The 21,777-nt window shown below is 37.9% G+C and overlaps 3 protein-coding genes across 24 annotated transcripts in view; 2 read left to right on the forward strand and 1 right to left on the reverse strand.

The window, feature by feature from the left end:
• LOC126960839 (cytochrome b-c1 complex subunit 7) overlaps positions 1-21,777 on the forward strand; it is a 1,171,628-nt gene that overhangs the window by 336,457 nt on the left and 813,394 nt on the right. Inside the window, exon 1 of one of the 20 annotated variants that reach the window (XM_050800580.1) lies at positions 5,732-5,735. The exons of the other annotated variants lie outside the window; for them this stretch is intronic. The gene's annotated coding sequence lies outside the window, so the exon portion shown is untranslated. Of the gene's footprint in view, positions 1-5,731; positions 5,736-21,777 lie in introns of those variants that run through there. 20 annotated transcript variants of the gene reach the window in all.
• Positions 1-21,777, forward strand: part of TSPYL5 (TSPY like 5) — a 321,724-nt gene that overhangs the window by 208,090 nt on the left and 91,857 nt on the right. The gene's annotated exons all lie outside the window — the stretch shown is intronic.
• Positions 1-21,777, reverse strand: part of CPQ (carboxypeptidase Q) — a 498,229-nt gene that overhangs the window by 77,874 nt on the left and 398,578 nt on the right. For all 3 annotated transcript variants that reach the window (XM_050800514.1, XM_050800515.1, XM_050800516.1), the window contains exon 8: positions 1,648-1,849. In XM_050800514.1, the coding sequence (XP_050656471.1) occupies positions 1,648-1,849 (202 nt within the window). The remainder of the gene's footprint in view (positions 1-1,647; positions 1,850-21,777) is intronic.

Raw genomic sequence — 21,777 nt, forward strand, 5'->3', positions numbered from 1 at the left:
CACTTAGATCATGTCTATCAATGACACATATGTAGATAGTATTGGATCTGTCCGGAGAAGTACAGCATTGTAAATGGAAATGTTGCTTTAAGAAATTTCAAAATACGTTAACATATACACAGAACAAAGAACAAAGGGAAAGAATTTTGGTCTTTGTGTTAGAATAAGAAAAGCTCCTTTTATTTTTAGTTATGAAAGATTATTATAAACCTTAAAACTTAAAATATGCCTTAAAAATCTGCAGTATTGCAAGAATAAGCTTTTTAAAAATCTTAAATCTATGTAGTATGTAACTATTGGTAAAATCTACTTTGCAGGCTGGAAGAAAAAAATCTGGAGTGGAGTAAGTCCAGAGACACTGTTTCAGTACCTCGGAAATGTTTGTAGCCACAGAAATAGTTCTGAATACAGCAATGTTAAAACTGTTCAAAGGTTGGGCTTCCTATTTGTATAGTACAAATACAGAACAATTTGCAGATGGATCCTTTAACTTTTTTGGATTGTGGATGTAATGGTGTTGAGGGAGAAACCTTGAGTCACAAACACTTAAAATCAATAACCTTTTTCAATGGCCAGGCTTAGGTAACTTAGTGAAGTAGTATAAATTTGTCTCTTTAAGACTGTTCTAGAGGCCAGGCGTGGTGGCTTATGCCTGTAATCCCAGCACTTTGGGAGGCCAAGGCAGGCAGATCACTTGAACCCAGGAGTTGGGAGACCAGCCTGGGCAACATGGCGAAACTCTGTCTCTATAAAAAATACAAAAGTTAGCCAGGCATAGTGGTGCACACTCATAGTCCCAGCTACTTGGGAGGCTGAGACAGGAAGATTGCTTGAGGCCGGGCAGTGGAGGTCACAGCGAGCTGTGATCGTGTCACTGGACCCCAGGCCAGGCGACAGAGTGAGACCCTGTCTCAAAAAAAAAACCAAAAAAACAAAAAACAAAAAACAAAAACCAGTTCCAGCTTGTATTCCTGTAAGTAACCTCCTCATGTCCACTCCCATTTCGTAATTTTATCCCTGACCCCAGGGACTTACGACTTCTCTTCGGGATATTCACATGATAAATCACTGACCAGGGTAAATTAGCTTGTGCTCAACCTCTTGCACAGGAGTCTTTGCATTAAGATAAAATATGATTAAAAGGAAGTACCCCACCCTCAAGAAATCCATCTCTAATGGTAAAATTTCAGATACCACAGTGTTTTAATAGGGAATTATTTGGATCAGGGAAGTTTTTCTAGTACAGGACTAGAACTAGAAGGATATTAGTAGTAATATTTGCCTTCTACTCTATTTCTCAAATTTTGGTTATGAGATCATTTGTGCTATAATCACCAAAGATACCTCCTTAAAAAACAAAACAAAACAATGGATTTTTAGGCCCAATTCCAGAATGACTAAATCAGCATCTCTGGGAGTGAGGAGCTTATAATTTAGAAAGAGTAGGGGGATACAGATGGGTAAACAAATACAAGGTGAGGACTATTATCCCAGTTTTGGAAATCATCAGATTATACCTTGAACAAAAGCTTAAGGTTTCCATGCACAACCTGGCCTACCAGTATTCCTTGTGCTCTATTAAAGTAGAAATTTTGTTTTAAATTGTTGGTAACATATAAGGAACATAACTTCATCTTTTGGTCTTACCAGGCACTCCAGCTTGGATCCAAAAGTTGATGTCTGTCCCTTCTCCATGGCTCAGGACCTGAGTGATATTGAGGGGCTGCAGCAGGCTCATAACCTCCTCCATGATGGCCCTGGCCTTTTCACTGCCAGTGAATTGCAGCCCAGTGGGTAAGAAGGTTCCCGTGTCAGACTCCATCACTAGGCTGTAGTTGGAAATATTTACCTAAACACAAGAGAAAGTTGTTTGATTTTTATCTGTTGCTTCTGTGTTTTCTCCTTGGGAACTATCTAACAACAATTACCAAATACTTTACCTCCTCACGGCTGTGCCAAAACACATGTTGCTGTGCCTGACTTAGGGTCTGGTCTGCATATTATCTAACCATTCTGAGATGCACAATTACTCAGCCTAGGATTTGCCAAACTCAAGAGTTGGCTGGAAAGGATTAAAAAAATATAATGAAGGGAAATATAAAGCCCCATATCAAAGATGTTCAGTTATTTCTACTAGCAATAATATTCTTTCAACTAATTTTCTTAAGTATTCACTGTGTTCTGGTATACAATTCCTCCTATGTGGCAGGGATCTCCAGATAGTATTAGCCATGCTCAGAAAAAAGAAGGTATGCTCTGTGAACTTATTTCTTTGCACCTCTTCCCTCTAAATAGATATTCTATCTTATCTTAATTGTGAGTTCTGCCAAAGCTTAAAGACATCAAGCTGACAGGTTTGTCTTGGGGTTCTGATTTTGTTGTTGTTCCATATGTTAAATCCCCAGGGAGGGAGGCAATAGAACAAGGCACGAAACACTGCTATCCCTGGTGTAAAACCGCAGTACTCTAATTCCAGGCAACTCTGCCAGGCCACTAGTTCATAAACTCTTTCCAAATAAAGTCTGGTAAGAAAGCACACAGTTATTTCATGTAGCCAATATTGTCACAGCATGAACTTAGAATATAATAGGCTCTTGACAGGTTGCACAGTTAAATTGCTACCCAGCCCTAAAACTTGGAACTTTAAAATCCTTCAAACTGGCCAGCTCATCTATTTCTCAGGAGCCATCCACATCTTTAAGACTTACCAACTGCCACCTTGGTTGACTTATTCCCAAGCTATCCTTGGACAAACACTGCTACTCATTCCTCATTACTCACCTAGTAAAAAATCAATAACAACATTTGTACATTGCGTCCAGAGAGCTTTCACATTTGCAGTCTCCTTTGGTGTTCTTTGGCCACTCATAAAATAGACAAAGCAGTATTATTAATGTTGCTGTTTTATAGGAAAGGATCTGACAATCAGAGAGGTCAAGTGATTTGCTCAATGTTATACAGCTGGCAAATGGAAGCGCTGGCTCTGAAACTCCCTGCTTTCCAAGACTCCACACTACCTAGCATGGCACTGAAGGGTAAGCAATACTTATTCTGCATTTAGAATGATTTTCCACTTACATAACAATTTGGGGATTGCGTAGCATTTTTTTTCTAAAACAGATTCCATTTTACAATGATTGCCTAACCTTTTGCTCTTGAAGTGTATTGTAGTTACAAGGGCAAGAGCAGTGACAGGTTCTAGAGAAAGATGTTGCTGGCATTTACAGCCCTGAGACACCAACAGTTTTTGTTATTGTTAATGATGAGAAGGTTAATGATGCAGAAGTCTGTTCATATTTCTGTATATGAACAAGTCTAAGGGACTTGTCTTCATGGTGATTTTTAGTGAAAGACCCAAAGCATTTATAATAAAAAGTGCCACCTCAGCTTTCAGCTGAGGTTACTGCATTATGGTAGCATCATTAGAGTTAATGATATGCAAAATATTTGCATTAATGTCTTACATTCAGGGCTCGTTTAACTAGTATATTGATGCTAAGTCAGCAGGTTGACATGTAATTTGGCAGTCCTAAGCCTCTTCCCTTGTATGCCCTGCCATACCCACAACCCTAAACTGTTTCCCTCTCCTGCAAAAAGGAGAAAAGAAAGTTCATAATATATCTTGCAAATGAAAACAGAATTGAGCAATCTTGTTTGTGAGAGTTTCCCTATTGCAGGCAGATCCCATTTTTCCAACAAGAAAATCAGGCAAAGTGCTTCTAATCATGTACTATGTATGTTAAAATTGGAGCTACATGATAGGAAGAATCAATATCCTTAAAATGGCCATACTGCCCAAAACAATTTACAGATTCAATGCTGTTCCTATCAAACTACCTATGACATTCTTCATGGAACTAGAAAAAACTATTTTAAATTCATATGGAATCCCAAAATAGCCCAAATAGCCAAGGCAATCATAAGCAAAAAGAACAAAGCTGGAGGCAACTTCAAATTATACTACAGGATTATGGTAACCAAAACAGCATGGTACTGGTACAAAAAATAGACACAAAGACCAATGGAACAGAGTAGAGAGCCCAGAAATAAGGCTGAACACCTACAAGTATTTGATCTTTGACAAAGCTGACAATAAAAGCAATGGGGAAATGGTTCTCCATTTAATAAAGAATGCTGGGATAACTGACTAGCCATACGCAGAAGTTGAAACTGGACCCCTTCTCTACACCATATACAAAAATCAACTAAAGATTGATTAAAGACTTAAATGTAAAGCCCAAAACTATAGAAACCCAGAAGACAACCTAGGCATACCATTCTGGACATAGGAACTAGCAAAGATTTCATGACAAAGATGCCAAAAGCAATCGCAACAAAAGCAAAAATTGACAGATGGAACCTAATTAAGAGTTTCTGTACTGCAAAAAAAACTATCAACAGAGTAAACAGACAACCTACAGAACGGGAGAAAAGTTTTGCAAACTATGCATCTGACAAAGGTCTAATATCCAGCATCTGTAAGGAACTTAACAATTTACAAGAGAAAAACAACCCCATTAAAAAGTGACATGAACAGAGGCTTCTCAGTAGAAGACATACAAGCGGCCAATAAGCATATGAAAAAAAGCTCAATATCACTGACCATTAGAGAAATGCAAATCAAAACCACAATGAGATACCATCTCACACCAGTCGGAATGGCTATTATTAAAAACTAAAAAAATACACGCTGGTGAGGCTGAGGAGAAGAGGGAACACTTATACAATGTTGATGGGAGCATAGATTAGTTCAACCATTGTGGAAAGTAGTGTGGCGACTCCTCAAAGACCTAGAGACAGAATTACCACTCAACCCAGCAACCCCATTACTGTGTATATACCAGTAAAGGGGGAATAGAAATCATTCTGTATTATAAAGACACATGCATGTGTATGTTCACTGAAGCACTATTCACAATAGCAAAGACATGGAATCAACCTAAATGCCCATCAATGATAGACTGGGTAAAGGAAATGTGGTATATACACACCATGGAATACTATGCAACCACAAAAATAATGAGATCATCTCCTTTGCGGGTACGTGGATGGAGATGGAGGCCATTATCCTTAGCAAACTAACACAGAAATGGAAAACCGAACACTGCATGTTCTCACTTATAAGTGGGAGTTAAATGGTGAGAACACATGGACAGACAGAGGGAAACAACACACACTTGGACCTACCAGAGGGTGGACAGTGGAAGGAGGGAGAGGATCAGGAAAAATAACTAATGGGTACTAGGTTTAATACCTGGGAGAGAAAATAATCTGTACAACAAACTCTCATGACGCAAGTTTCCCTGTGTAACAAACCTGCACATGTATCCCTGAACTTAAAATAAAAGTTTGTAAACAGTGGAGCTAGTTAGCAGTTTGGCTATTAGACCCAACATTAATGAGCAGCCTGGTGAGTTGGACACCACCCTGGGCTCAGTCTATTGTATTCCTGACTCAGCAACTGATACACTGGGCTTCCAAGGCGGGTGAATGGCCTCTCCCTCTGTCCCCAAGTCATGTTACCTTGGTCCTTGGCTTCTGCATCTGTAGGTTGGGACAAAAGCTTGAATAATGAGCCTGTCCATATGAAGCTTCAAGCACCTTTAAAGAAAGGCCTTTAAAGCAAAGAGAAAGTGGACGCATGAATGGAAAACTAGGGCTTCTAATAATGTGTTCATTAAGTGCTTCCTGGTCCTCTTTAACTACAAATGTACAGATGTCCTAGGGACAGGGGGCTTCACAGTTTGTGAATGCCATTGTGCAGTGTCACAGGTTGTTGACACAGGAACGTATAGAATAGTGTAAATAAAGAAGGTTTCAAAGGTGCCCTCGGCTATATATGTGGCAGCCATTTTAGCGGAGAGATCAAGAGTGTAAGCTTCTGAATGATCCAGACTAGGTTTGACCCTCACATCAACCCATTTTTAGCTGTAATGGGGATGATAATGGTACCCAGCTCATGGAATTGTCAAAACAGTACATTGTAAAGGTTAGGGCATAACTAGCACTTGGTAAACAGTAGCATTACTGTTGTTACTGTTCTTGGCACTGAGCATCAACACTTCTCAGATTTTCAAGGATGGTCCCAATATAAGCCCTTTTGTTAGCTGATTACAACGATGGTAGACAGCATTTCTGCGATGTTTCCTATGAGCCAGACACTATGTGTAACGTCTTACAGCTCATCCCATGAGTGTGCACAATCATTCCATCAGTGCTCTCATATTTCTCATCTCACAGATGAAGGAACAGGTTTAGTCAGGTTGACTAACTTTCCCACGGTTACCTTGCTAGTTAAGTGGTGCAGCCAGAATTCCAACCCAGAGGAATTCCTTCCACCTCCTCAGCAGTGCTCACAACCTCTCTACTGCTGGGTCTCCTGAAAGACACTTCTGTCAGGCCACAAGTCCTCATTTTTAATTCAGAAATACAAAGACTTAGTTAAATGCATAGATTAAAAACTTTTTTTTCATGATTGTAACACAAGGTATACTTGGACAGAAGTTATTCCTGCTAACAAAGTAATTTGTTTAAGCCAAGAAAGAAATGAAAACAGAAACAAAAATCTCCTGCTCCACAATTTGCTTCCAACTAGAAATAAAAAGAGTAAAATAATAAAACACCTTTTCAAGCCAAATAAGACAGGATGTGTAGATATCAGTAAACCAGAATTCTGGCATAGGTATAGAAATGTTTGATTTCTATTCGTGTAGAACATTTTTAGTTGCTGCTTACATGACGGCAGCGTTCTATTGTTTTCTATTTATATATAAACATCTCCATATGTTTTCAATAAAGAACTAAGAAAACAAACCACCCACCATCCATGACACTGCTTTTTCTCTACATTTATGTAGTCATTATCTAATTGTTAGCACATGGTGAAGGAGTTGGGCAAATGTCTCTGCACAAAGAAACTGGAATGAATAGCTGTGTCACTGGGCTGTTAGAACTGCTGCTTCTCAGGAATATGTTGTCACAAACATCTTTCTTCCTTAGTGTGCTATGTGTGGGGACATACTCAATGTAGATTTGAAAAGCTGATTATAGCTAGTGACAGGGAGCACAGTAATGCTCATTTCACCCAACCCATTTTAGCACACGTAACAAGATATTCATCCTCTTGTTTATAGGGTGTAGGAAGAAACCAACTTCTAGAGGCTGAATGCTTTATTGCTGAGATAACCAGCACTGATTGAGACAAGCTGAGGCACATAGATGAGGAGGCTGAGCAGCTCAGTGATAAACTCAGATATTATCTGTAAACCCCCGACTTTGTTCTCTAAATAAAGAGAAGCAGCTCTTTATTAGGAGCCATGAAAACTGTCATTCATTACCATGTAATATACATAATGTAATGTAGAGGAATACTTCAAGGTAACCTCTTAAGGTCAGATCATAGGATTAGTTAATATCTGCTCAGGGTTGAGGATTCATAATTTTGTCCTGTGCTATAATCACATGCTATAATACTTCTGTTCCTTTTTTTAAGGGTCAGGCTACTCTGCCAAAGAACAATTTGGTAACCAGTAGCATTCTTTGGGTGCAACGCAAGATTCAAAACAAGAGAAGTGTTTAAAATATATATTGCATGTTTTAAAATACTTACTTCCTGATATAAACACAAGGATGATGTTTGTGTTTTTTGCTTTTATAAAATTCTAGGCTACTTTTCAGAAATATAGACCCAAGTCCAATAATATCTCCTCTTTCTCCAAATTTGGCTTCTTCTTTGTTTAAAAGTTTTTTATTTTCTCATAACCTAGAAAAAATAACCTATGAGACCACCATGAAAAAATAAAAAAAATAAACATATTTTCTCATGTTTCTCAACATGTCTTTGATTTTGACTTAAAGTGACATTGAAGTCTCAAGATCAAGTGAAAAGAAAAGAGACTCCTATTTGAATTAATCATGTAGCCTCCTCGATTTATTCTTCAAAGAAGTAAACTCCACACTGACACAGGGCAATTTTAGTACCTCTTTCTTGCCCTGTAAAAGTAAATATTTTATAGATAACGGTGGTGATGCGTTTGGTCAGGTGGTAGCTCAAAACAAGCTCTCAGAAGCAAATCATCTTACAATGTGTGTGCTGAGTTGCTGCAATCCTGTTTTGCAGTTCTGCCAGTGACCCTGAATTCCTAGTTTTGGTGGATGAAGGTGATTTCTTTACAGAGCTTCAGCTCAAACAATTAACATGATTGGATGATATGTAAAGAAGGTTCTCCTGCCGTGCAAAGTAAAAAGATAGCCTTAACTTTCTGGTCAGATCTACCTGAAGTTCAGACTTTTCCTTTTGACCGTTACTTTCAGTCTCCAGCACTCAGTTTTGAACAGCTTTGGGCACCCAAGGGAGAGCCAGGAAAGGGATGATAACATAAATTATTTTATTTGATGGCTCAACTGGCTGCAGCTTGGGGAAATGGGCAGTCTTGGCTAAGTTACATTAGTACCAAAATTGCAGACAGAGTGGGAAACCTAACAGGTGCAGGAGCCTCTGAGGATCTAACCATCTTCTCACTCCACTTGTATTGTGGTTTAGCCACCATCGTACCTGGAGACAGGAACAGAATGAGTAGCTACTGGAGATCCCTTTCCAGACCTATCATTCTGTGTGTATGCACAGAGGTATTCTGTTCTGAGACACACCTCTGTTTTCAGGCAGTCCAATGTTTACAATGTCATTTGAAGCACTCTAGATCTTAGTGAATTCACCTCTTGTGCTTGTTAAGGTCCGTGGATAACCCTTAAACTTACCAAAAACACACGATCCCTGCATAAATGACACTATGGTAATAACAGTGAGCCAGAAGGCTAAAAATGTGGCATAAACATTAGCTAAAAAGAGTAATTTTATTTGTATTATATAGCAAATCTGACTGCATTTGATGTATTTTTTTTAAAAAATGCAATATCCAGGATATTCGGTAGATAGACTTAAAAAAAGGCTTACATAGCAAATTAATATCTATCTCAGCTTCTAATTTTATTCTTTCATGTTGAAGCAATATAATAATAATAGAAGTAGTGGGACTCAAGAGCTCACAATTAAATTGCGATTCATTTAATGCTATATATTGGTCAAGTGTTTCATGCTACTGGTTTCATATTCATTTCAGTATGCTGTTGTAGAAGAGAAAGTGCCAACACAGCTGGTTTTGTAGGAGCAGACTTCCCTGCCTTTTTCATTCTCTATCCTTCTCAGTCCCCTCTTCTAACAGGTTATCTGTCAGTCTTTCCTGTTATACCCACCACACTACAATTCTTCTCCAGGTTCAAAAGGCAACAACTAAATTGCCTGCATGAAGAACCTTTCCTTCATTTGACCATTTTCCTTCAACACTGTGACATGCTAAATAAGCTCACACATAAAGATGTGTTTCTTGTTTTTGATGACATTGTTGTACCAGCCAAGATAGTGCTTTCTGGTTGACCTCTAATGCCCTTCTCTTGGCTGGGAAGACTACAGCAGCTTGTTCAAGTCCCTTTCTAAGGTTATAACTGACAGCTAAGTTCATCTATCTATAAGTAGACAGGTTCTTTTAAAAAATATAGTACTCATCATTTTCTTGTCCTGCAAAAATAGACTATACTATACTCTAGAAACCAAATATTTACTCAATCCTAGGGTGTATTAGGGTGTATCATATTAAAACCCAATTTGTGAGTTTTTCTTTCTCTATAGCCTACAGACAAGTACTTTCAGCATTTCTGGATTTTGACAATATCCCCTATGCCTTATTTGATCAAGTACTCTTTACCAATATTAGTAAAGATGATAAATACAGCTTTAGAAATAATTATGTTTTCTTAGGCGGGCCTTTCCTTCTTTTTCAAAAGAAAATTAGCAGGTTTGAAACCTTATGAAAAACAAAAGTACCAAAATAGGAACTTCAGGGCTCTTGGTCTGCTCAAATGACTTCATGCCCTACTTCTGCCCAAGCCTTCTGTGACTACCATCCATACCCCTCTCTAATTTGTTGGCCTATTGCACTTCATTCAATTTTTCTTAATATCTGCCTTGCTCCTACAAAAATGTAAGGCTTTCTACAAGAAAATATCCTAATACTGTACTAAAAGAGTAGGTAAATGCACTAGAACTAAGAAAATGCCATGAACACAGGAATCACATGTGTGTGGATCTCTGCCATCTCTCTAGATTAAATAACAGAACTAAGCACATAGTAGGTGCACAATAAATGTTTAAGGCAAAGGAAAAGTCAAAATTTGGAACATTTTGACACAGCGTCAATTGCAACTTGAGGATGTAATTTAGCTCTAGCTTGTGGCTGCCAATGTAAGAGGGTGATTGATGTATTACTGAGCTCTCATTATCTAGGAAGAGAAAGTGCACCACCAGCTCCTTGAAAAAAGCAATATTTTTTTCTAGCACTCAATTCTAAGAGTAATTACATGGTTCTTTATATGAGGAACACTGGACAAAATAATGGACACAGTCTCCAATAACAGTTTTACAAAAGATGCAGAAACACTTTTCCTAACACTATTTCCTACATATTGATCCTCGATTAAAGCCAAAAGCAAAATATTAAGTCACATTTCAGAAAATGTGTTTTTTCAGGAAGCAAAATGTATTTATTCAACAGTTATTTTGACATAAACTGAGTGATAGCGTGACTATACATTTTTGTTTGTCCTAGGAAGTCCCAGTTTACATCCCCTGTCTTGGTGTCAATTGAGCCTCCTTTCTCTTGCAAACATTTCCTGGTTTTAATAATAAATCATATTTCCAACCTACATATGAGGGTATCTGTATATGAAGATGACTAAGATAGGGTTGTTTTCCTAAAGGAGGGGAGGGTTTACTAGCAGAGGCAATAACTGGCTAATATATTAAATGTGATGAGTTCTATGAATATGTACAAAGAAGGAAAAACAACTACTGAAAAGTGTTGGCAAAAGCTTGGTAAAAGAGGTGATGTTTGGCCTCAGCAAGTACCCTAGATTGAAAGTTTTCCCATGAGAGCAGGGATCTTGTTAGTTCATCAGCATGTTCTCAGAACCTAGCTAACAGGCACTCGAAAATACTTGTCAAATGAACAAATGACTTTATTTTAAGCATCCAACTAATGTTGTCCAGAAGGTAGCTTTCCAAGAGAGGATCAGAGCTTAGGCAATCTCTAAAAGGATAAATATAAGCATGTTCTGTAGAGCATCTCACTCTCAAACATTAGTTGCCCCTCCTAGAATTTTTGTAGCATTAGTGAAAAATGTAAAGTGGAAACCATTAGTGAGCATCAAATTTCAAATCTGTGATGGAGCTGCACTTGACATTTGTTTACTCCTGGAAATGCTTTCTTCCCTTGGCTTCTGGAACCTCAGACTCTTGGCTCTTTTTATGCTTTACTGGATGATCCTTCCCATTTTTCTTGGAAAATGAATGGAAAATAATAGTTACCCTCTCACAACACCCCTGTCTCCTGTCCAGTGGAAGTTCAGCTTCTGTGTTTTCAATGCTGTGATCGTTGGTTTTGCTCTCCAGGGAATATAGTGCCTTAGAGGTCCTGTCTCTTCATCTTGAAGATCCCCTGGTCCTAGGGTCTGTATTATCCACAAGCCTCCTTTATCACATCGTCATGACCCTCACTGGAATCAGTCTCTCTGAACTGTTTTCTTCCTCCTCCCGATGTCTCAATCCCCTCTCTATATAATAGAATAATAAAAATAATAATAAGAAAATTATTATTTTCTTTCTCATTTTTCTCATCATTCTGACCAATAGACATTGGGGTGCTCAGAAACAGACTAAAGGCCTCTTCTTTTCTCTATCACACTTTCTCTGTTGGAACCCTTATTTAGGCTCATGGTTTTAAATAAATCTGTATGGTGATGAGTTCCAAATTCATATTTTCATGTATCTCCTGAATTCTAGACTCATGTCCAACAGCTACTCAGTATCTCTACTTAGATGTCTAATTGCGTATTAGTTTCCTATTGCTGCTGTCACAAATTACCACAAAGTCACGGACTTGTAACAACACAATTTGTGTGTGTGTATGTGTTTGTGTGTTTTGAGACAGGGTCTCACTCTGTCACCAAGCCTGGAGTGCACTGGCATGATCTTGGCTCCCTGCAGCTTTGACCTTCCAGGCTCCAGAAATCCTCCCCACCTCAGTCTCCTGAGTAGCTGTGACTACAGGTGCACCACCACGCCCAGCTAATTTTTTTGTGTTTTTGTAGAGACAAAGTCTCGCCATGTTGCCCAGGCTGCTCTCGAACTTTTGGGCTCAGGCGATCTGCCCACTTTAGCCTCCTAAAGTGCTAGGATTATAGGCATGAGCCACTGTGCCTGGCGTAAAAATTTATTCTCTAATAGTTCTGGAGGTTGTAAGTCCGAAATAAGCCTTGTAGGGCTAAAATCAAGGTGCTGGTAGAGCTGGTTCCTTCTGGAACTCCTCTCTTGCTTATACACCCAAAATACAATCTATCAACAAATCTTGTTGGCTCTGTTTTCAACATAGACCTACTCTCTGACAACTTCCCATCAGTTCCACTATTCTGACTCAGTCCAAGCGACCACCAGCTTTCACCTGGAGCACTGCAGTAGCATCCTGTCTCCCTATTTCAGCCCTTGCCATCCTTCAGCCTATTTAAAAAAATGGGAGAAATGATTTTGGTCAGGTAGAATCTGAGGGCAAGAGTTGAGTTATTATTTATTTGGCTTTATGACTAAAGAAGCCTCAAATTGTCTACAGAAAATGGAATTGAACCTCAAAAAGGCTGAACAAGTTAGCTACAAAACTGTCTCTATCCAATTACATCAGCTGACTTATTGAAGGAAAGGTGGTGCATTCAATGGCTTTAGGAACTGGTGGCAACAATAGCCCCGGAGAAAGGAGAGAGGGGATTGAGACATCGGGAGGAGGAAGAAAACAGTTCAGAGAGACTGATTCCAGTGAGGGTCATGACGATGTGATAAAGGAGGCTTATGGATAACACAGACCCTAGGACCAGGGGATCTTCAAGATGAAGAGACAGAGCCTCTATGGGCACTATATTCCCTGGAGAGCAAAACCAACAATCACAGCACTGAAAGCATAGAAGCTGAACTTCCACGGGACAGGAGACAGGGGTGTTGTGAGAGGGTAACTATTATTGTCCATTCAGATGGAGCATTTATATGAAGAAAACTCCATGCCTATGGCTGTCTGTAGACTTCTCCCCTGAACTCTACACTTAAAACATTTTGTTATTTCAATAAATTTAGGGGTACAGTGTTTTTTTTGGTTACATGGATGCATTGTATAGCAGTGAAGCCTAGGATTTTGGTGCACCAATAACCTGAGTAGTATACATTATACCCAATAGGTAGTTTTTCATCCTTCATTCACCTGCCACTCTCCCCCTTTCTAAGTCTCCAATATCCATTATACCACCCTGCATATCTTTGCATACCCATGACTTAGCTCCAACTTATAAGTGAGGACAGGTGGTATTTGGTTTTCCATTCCTGAATTACTTCACTTAGAATAATGGCATCCAGTTCCATCCAAGTTGCTGCAGAAGATATGATTTCACTCTTTTATGGCTGAGTAGTATTCCATGGTATATATGTACCACATTTTCTTTATCCACTCATCTATTGATAGACATTTAGGTTTATTCCATATCTTTGCAATTGTGAAACATGCTGTGATAAATGTACATGTGCAGGTGTCTTTTTGATATAATGACTTCTTTTCCTTTGGGCAGATACCTAGTAGTGGGATTGCTGGATAGAATGGTAGATATGCTTTTAGTTCTTGGAGAAATCTCCACACTGTTTTCCATAGAGGCTATACTAATTTACATTCCCACCAGCAGTGTATGAGTTCCCTTTTTACCACATCCATGACAACATCTATTGTTTTTTGATTTTTTAATAATGGCCATTCTCGCAGGGGTAAGGTGGTATTTCACTGTGGTTTTTATTTGCATTTCTCTGATGACTAGTGATGTTGGACATTTTTTCATATGTTTGTTGTTGGCCATTTGTATATCTTCTTTTGAGAAATGTCAATTCATTGAACTCTATACTTTTTGCCAAGCTGCCTACTAGACCTCGCCACATGAAAGTCTGATATCTTAAACTTAACATGTTCAAACCTGTACTCCTTACCTCCCCCTTTCCCCCCTGCCTAACTCCCCTCATTTCAGTTGTTTGGGCCCCAAACTGTCAGGTTACACTTGACTCCTCTATTTCTCTCATACTCCATATGCAATCCACCATCAGATCCCGTTGGCTCCTTCCTTAAAATATTATCTGCAGCCTGACAACGTGCTATGTCTTCCACAGCTATCATCTTGTTCCAAACTACCCTCTTGTCTTGCCTAGACTATTATTTTTCTTCCATTCTGGTTCCCCTTTAGTCTATTCTCAACGAAACAGCCAGAATGATTATTTTAGAAAGTTAATTCAGCTCATGTTTCTCCTATGCTCAAAAGCCTCCCATAGTTCCAATCTCACTCAGAGAAAATGGTCCACGGGGCTTGACTCTGCCTGGGCTTCTTTACATTGACTTCTTGTCCTACTGCTTTCCTTTCACTGCTCCATTTCAAGCACATTGGCTTCCTCCCTATCCCCTGAACGTCAAGCATGGTCTCCAGCAGCACCTTTGGAACAACTCTCCACCTTCCCTAGAATGCCCTCCTCCAGATATCCTCTCCTCTTCATCCTTTCTGGTCTTAACCAAATATTACCACCTCCATAAAGTCTGTCTCGTTCCTCTCTATCAAAAATTAAAACAGCCCCCTCCTCATGTACCCTGTCTCTGCTCTGTCTTATTTTTCTCCTTAGCAGTTATTTTCATCTAACATACAATTTTACTTATTTATCCAATTTATTATCAGTCTTGATTCACTAGAATGAAAGCAAGATGTGGGCAGACCTCAAAACACTGCCTGACACTTAGTAGGCTCTCAGTAAACATGTGCTGAGTGGATGAATAAATATATGCATGTATGTGTGTGTTTAAACACATATGTGTGTATATTTGTATATGTGAACCCATGCGAGCATGTAACTAGATGCCATTTTGGATGATGGTGGTGGTGGTGAAGATAATGATGATGTTGATGATGATGCTGCTCTTGTTGGTGATAAAATAACATCAGTTTTTCAGAATCTGTTTTCCTGTTTTGCTTTTTAAAAAAATTTTCTCAAGAAAACCTACCGTTCCACAATTAAAGTTATTAGCTGAATCTTTACTGTGTATGTTATGAAGCACTTAATAATATACAAAAGCTTACAACATCCATTATAAGTGCTAAAAACAAATACTTTCCAGAAGGATACATAGAGTGATAGTGATTTTTTTTTAAGTGGCCATAAATTATCAAAATACAAGTGAAACTTCAAAGGTCCCTTCAATAATGGAATAAGATGCTCTTATTTTGGAAGTGAGGTGGTAAAAGTCTGCTCCTTCTTAGGTGAAAACAGGGCTGAATATATTCATCATAATTTCGCTATCAAAGATGAGACTCTGCCATATGTCAGATTCACCAAAATAACATGGCCATCACTCAGGAGGAAAAGGGGATGAGCAACAGTAACTGAACTGACAACATAGAATTTTAAAAATATTAAATATATAATATTTAAAACTGTATCTTTGTTGTGCTAAAGTTAGCACATCATGAGGCTTACAATGCATGTGTAATCAGTAAGACTCAATTACAGTAACTAATAAATGTGTCCTGGGACTACTTAGACCTTTAACAATCGCTTCACATACTTTGTAAGTTTTAAAGTATTCAGGCAAGATGAGGAAAATAATAAACAGATGAGGCAATTTAGCCTTGAGAAGAGTTAACATAATTTAATGGGTATAGTTTAGATAAAAAGAGGCTAAGGAATTACAGCAATTACTGAAAAAATCCAAATAGGTACCTGTATTGAACTAAGGGAGGTGAAGAAAAACAATTTCCTTCATCTGAGAATAGTAATAAGTAGCAGCAATAATCACCCAAAGGTAGAAGAGGAAAATAGCTATGGTAGAAAATAGCATCAAATATGTCGGGAATAATGATCATTCTGGGGAGCCATGTAAGGACCACTGATGGGATACTGAACACTAGAAATCCTCAAGATGTGTTGAATAAAAAGCATTAATAAGGCACTCAGACCTCTCCTCCAGTTTCTCTTTGGATATCTGTGTTCTCCATCAAGGGCATTATTGGTGTTTAAAGGATGTGCAAATGACTAGGGTAACCATGCTGAAAAGGTCGCCAGTCTCAGAGCGGGGTGGACACTACGATCCCCACCTCTATCGTGATTGCCACTGGGGAGCAAAAGGAGGTGATGTACAAGTGCCAATGCCATTTGATGCACTTCTCAGCCATAAGGTAAATAATATTAGGCAAATTACTTAATTACTCTGAGCCTCAGTTTACTCATTTGTAAAATGGGAATAATAGTTGTTTTGCAGGTTTATTCTAAGGCAGGAAGTCCTACTCTGGGGTCCTCTGAGGGTTGATACACTTGGAGGAGTTCTGTAAATTTGAATGGGAAAAAATTACATCTTTATTTTTTACTAACCTCTAAGTAAAATTTAGAATTTCCTTTAATTATGAATGTAAGCGACAAACTTCAGTCGTATTAGCAGAACCTGTCGCTTTGTTGCCGGTAGAAATCATTGATCTTTTCATGTCACATTAGACTTGTGGCAGAAATCTCAAAGTATTCTTTATGTTCATCATTGTTTTGATATCATAGTCATAATTAAATAATCCTTCAAGATCTTGTTTAATTCATTTGGAAAACCACATATATAACTATATCATGAATTTAGCTTAAAATTTTTGCTAACTATATTTTAATAAAATTCATATCCTTGTAGTACTATGCATTTTATTTTATGCATTCAAAAATATTATTTGAAAAGAGGTCCATAGGTTTTACCAGATTGCCAAAATTGTCCGTGGCACAGCAATGGTCAAGAACCTCTGTTGGGCAAATGGTAGCTTTATTATTAAGGTAATAATGGTGATGATGATCATCATTCATAGTGTTATTATTGTTAAACTCAATGAAATTAATTTGCCCTGGACATGTGGGTTGGAGTACTGGTTCTGTCACATAATAGCTAAATGACCCTGGCAACCATTAATCTCACTGAGCTTCATATCCTCATCAAAAAGAAAGACCTATTTAATAGGGTTGTTCTGAGGATTATATAAATTTAATATATTTATTCAAAGGGCTATAATATACCAAGCTATTCTGTTCTCTTGAGACATTGTTATTACCAACAAAAGTGACTAATAAGTAGAGTAACCATTACTTAAGTTGCTATGTAGGCCAGGACACGTTTAAGAGTGAAAGGGGATTCTATTAATGATTATGTCAGGACAATGGGTAGAAGCTGGACTCTCAAGCAAATCAGGAAGAAAAGCCTACTTAAGCACAATTTTTCTGATGTTTTTGAAATGGGGCCTTGCTATGTTGCTCAGGCTGATCACAAATCCTGGGCTCATGCAATCCTTCTTCCTCAGCCTCCCAGGTAGCTGGGATTACAGGTGTGCGCCACCACGTCTGGCTTATTTTTCTGATTTTTTGCATCTCCTATTTCTGCCACTATAAAATTCAAAAGATAAACTACCATACTTCCCTAAATGTAAGAATCACAGTCTTCTCCTTTATTAACATTTTGGAAATTGGAATGTATCTTGTTATTGATGCATTCTATAAGAAACTTTCCAAATTCTAGGCAAAGAAACAAACATATTCATTGTATTGTATTCATATATTCATTGTCATTGTTTGTCCACATGCAAACTTCATCACATAGAAAGGGCCCTGGATAATGTATTTTATACTTCACTTATTTACACTGGTATCAACACAGATCATTAAATTTTAAATTACAGTACATAATTATTGATTAAAATTCTTCATTATATTTTGATGTACACAGAAGATTGATTTTCATGTGTGAGACAAAACAATGAAAAACAATAGAAATCGTCCAGTCTTCAGAACAGACTCTAGAGTGTTCAAGGTGAGCAAAGACTGGTGTAGCCAGCCATGAATCATGGAGACCTCCCACTCAGGTACTGAGCAATTTGCCAAAAGCTCCCTTAGAGTTTCAGGAGAAGCTATATGGCTTATAGAAATATTAAAATTAAAAATAAAGTGTAAAAAACTTAGCCAAATTGAAAGTACAGAGGACACATGTGTCCAATATGCCTTGTAATAGGCTGTCAACCACAAGGTACGGGTGACACAGAGTGGCCTGGCACCCTAATGCCAATGCTTCACTGCTAATGACCAAAGGGTTCAGAGACATCTGCAGACTCTGGATTGAAGGTATTTTAGACATAGATTGATTCTAAAAACAAAAGTGTTGGGCATTATATGATAATGTCAGTTTAAAAAATGCTGTGTATTTAATGTAGTTTTATTTTTCCCAAAAATTTGTTTTAGCTTTAATCGCACTGCTAACAATTGACGATCCTGAAATCGAAATGGAGAAATGAATACCTTCTAACACATCTCAATGTGTCACTATTGAGTTTCCACTCCCCTTCCTCAAGTTCTACTATTTTCTAGTTTAAATTTGAGAATACAATTATTTGACATTCGGTTGTCCTAACTGGGGAGCTGTCAATGGTGGTGGTATTTTAAAAACAAAAGTAAGTTTATTTCACTGTTATTCATACTCTGATTGCTTTGAACCACGTTTGAGAAGAGCAGTACAAGCCAGACTGTCGCAGCTGCTGGCAGCTCTGCCCTTTGACATCCTTTGAGTCTCCTTGTCAGTAATAATATACTCACATAAATATCGCTGTCCTATTTTAATGGTAAAATATCTGCTAAAAGAAGGAGGTGTATTATACACACAAATTTAAAAGGCATTTTTCACCTAATCAGAGTAGTCATAAGAAAAAAGCACTTCACTCCACTTGAAAATTTCAATATTAAAGTCCAGAATTGCTGGTTCTTATAAAGACGATGCTAATTTATGACTTCACACATGTCACTTCCATATAATGAAATAATTAGCTGGGAAATTATATTTGCATTCTCAACACTTTTGTACAATAGGAATGTCAGTATAATTAGGCATTAACTACAATTTCAGAGAACTGAAGGTAGCAGCTTTGTGTACAAGTGAATATCTTTTTCCTTTCATTTGCTCCATTCTTATCTTGGTGATTCAGAAAAAGATGTTTAAACAGAGCCTTTCAATGAAAGCCATCACAAAAGTGTGCCATATTAAGGTAATTGCCTACAAGATGAGAAGACAGACATCTTTCTGCCAAATTCTTTGGAAACCAATGGGCTTCATGCCTCAGGCACCAACAATTTGTTAAATTCTGAATATGCCCTTCATTCTAATTTTCCGTTCCACCTCTGCTGTATTAGGCTTTGGCGGCTTGAGCTCTCTAAGGGCAGCTCCTGATCACAGCCACCTTTCATTGAAGAAGAACAAACACCAATCCGTTCTGGCAGGTGCGGTTTTCCAATACACTCAGAAAACAGTTTGGGAAAGAAAGTATTAACAAACTGAGCTCTCAACTGTGAAGAAAAGAACATGCTAAAGGTTACAAATAATTTTATCTCCTGAATAAGGGAAGAATGAATTAGAGTCCACTTTTTTAGAAACTAAAACATAAAGCGTTAAATTATTTGTGCTTTGAGTTTAGTTTGCAAGTAATATTTAAATTTCTCTTTTGCAATTCAGAACTCTTCCCATCTCCCAATCATTTATCCTTCTTTAGTGCTTTATGCAAGAACTACTAAGGCAAGTGGGATTAAGGGACTTTAACGTTTGGAGACCTACAGCTACTTTCTTTTATAATTGCTCCCCCAATCTTCTAAATTGTATCCTTCAATGAAGAAATCACTAAGTGGACCCGGCCAGGGATATTCTCATTGTCTGATAGTGTTAAAAAATACTGACACACGTAAAATCTCTATCCTTGGAGATCTTTAAATATAGCACAGGTAGGGGTCCATTCTGCTGTATCCCTGTCCTTGGTTCGTTGGGAATGGGTATCCTGAAAGAAGAAAGCCAGACTTGATTTTTGGAGGGTCTTCACATACAGAGCGTCTAAGCTCTATACACATGGGAAAGATACATGAACAGACATATATACACATTATTTCCATCTCTCAAAGGTTACGGTTCTATTCTCACTTTTATTTGAAGATGAAGGCAGTGGGAAATGTCCTAGGGTGGTATCTTTGGGTGCCTCTGCTCTGAATGCAGTCTTTCAAATAGTGAAATGATTTTAACATTTATTATTATTAGAAAGAGGTTTTCGTATCATTAAAAGATCTCTTTGAACTTTTTAATTTTTCTGTATTGTTTTAGCTAAAACTTTACCTAGAAAATGCCCCAAACTAAAGGAAAATTACACGGATGACTGAAGTGTTGTTGGTTATTTTTTTAAAACTCATGGTAGCAGGATTTATAGTTAACTTCATGAACAAATACAAATATTTATTTTTATACCAAGAAAGTATGAATACAAACCATTGAGAATTACTAGTGACAACTGATGTCTGCATGGTTACACAATATCCTTTGGCCATTGTATAGAATTGATACCATGCTATATGTGTTTTAAACTAAGCACCTTGAAGCAACTTCTCCTTTCATCTATTTATATGTTACTGATTATCCAGTATTCCTAAATATACTGCTGTGTATGTCCTTCGGTTTATGACAAGTTAGTAGGTATCTACATTTACGAAGATGACAGAGAAGTACGTGGTTATAGAAGTCATGGCTGAAGTCCAAGTTCAGACTCTGTGCCTTATGGGCTGTGCTATGCAACCTTGGGTACATTCTTCACTTCTTTGAGCTTCTGTTTCTTCATGTGTGAAATAAGGAAAACAGTACATGGTCTGGCAACCACCAGGGTCATTACTGTCATCAATGACTTGATGTCCATGAAAGCGTAATTTATAAATGATCACATAGATGCAAGAGATTATAATGCCATCTTTTAAATGCTAAGAACTTGTTACATATTTATTTGGGAAATGGGACCTTTCAAAATTCTTGACGCTTTCTTTTCTCTCTGTAAATCTATCTAAAAAAGTCTCTAGTACTGAATTTTCAGATCTAATAAAAGGAACAAATTACTTTCCCTTACGTGAAAAAAATGGGCAATTTTCACAAAGCACTTTTCTGTCTGTCTACTATTATGTTCCTTTCCCTTTGACCTTTCCTAATTCAAATGACAAAACAGTTTGATTGCCTCTCATTTGGCTCTGTGAGGTATAATAAAGTATTTTCCAGAGCTTTGGAGGGGAAAAAACGTCCAGCTATGGCAGTGAGGGCGAACGGATGCCGTACATTCTTCCAGTCCTCAGTTACTACCTGGAGAGTTGCCTGAAACACATCTATAAATACGGCACTGCCTCTGATTTCATGGGGGAGGGAGTGCATCTGATTGGATGAGTTTTATTAAATGAAACTATAGGAATCTGTAAAAGCAAATTACACTCCCGTTTTAACTAGTAACAGAAATTCTGTTTAATCTTAAATAAATCATGTGATGAAACCACTTTAAACCTTTGTTGAAAGGCCTTGTTAAGCTCCCTAAATTTGAATTGTTGTTTATACATGTTTTGCTGTGTAGGGTATAAAACTCTTTAGAAATGGATTTTGAGAAACTCTCCTTTAAGACAACCCTGAAACCAAAACAGTTTAGACAAACTGCTGGTTGCTAGGGGCAACCTCAGCTTCTAGAATGAATAATTACAAATGTAGGACAAGCATTTGATGAGAGTACACAAGAGAGAGGTCTTCTGAAAAAAAAAAA

Source organism: Macaca thibetana, chromosome 8, assembly GCF_024542745.1.
Source record: "Macaca thibetana thibetana isolate TM-01 chromosome 8, ASM2454274v1, whole genome shotgun sequence".
In the NCBI taxonomy this organism is placed as follows: Eukaryota; Metazoa; Chordata; class Mammalia; order Primates; family Cercopithecidae; genus Macaca; species Macaca thibetana.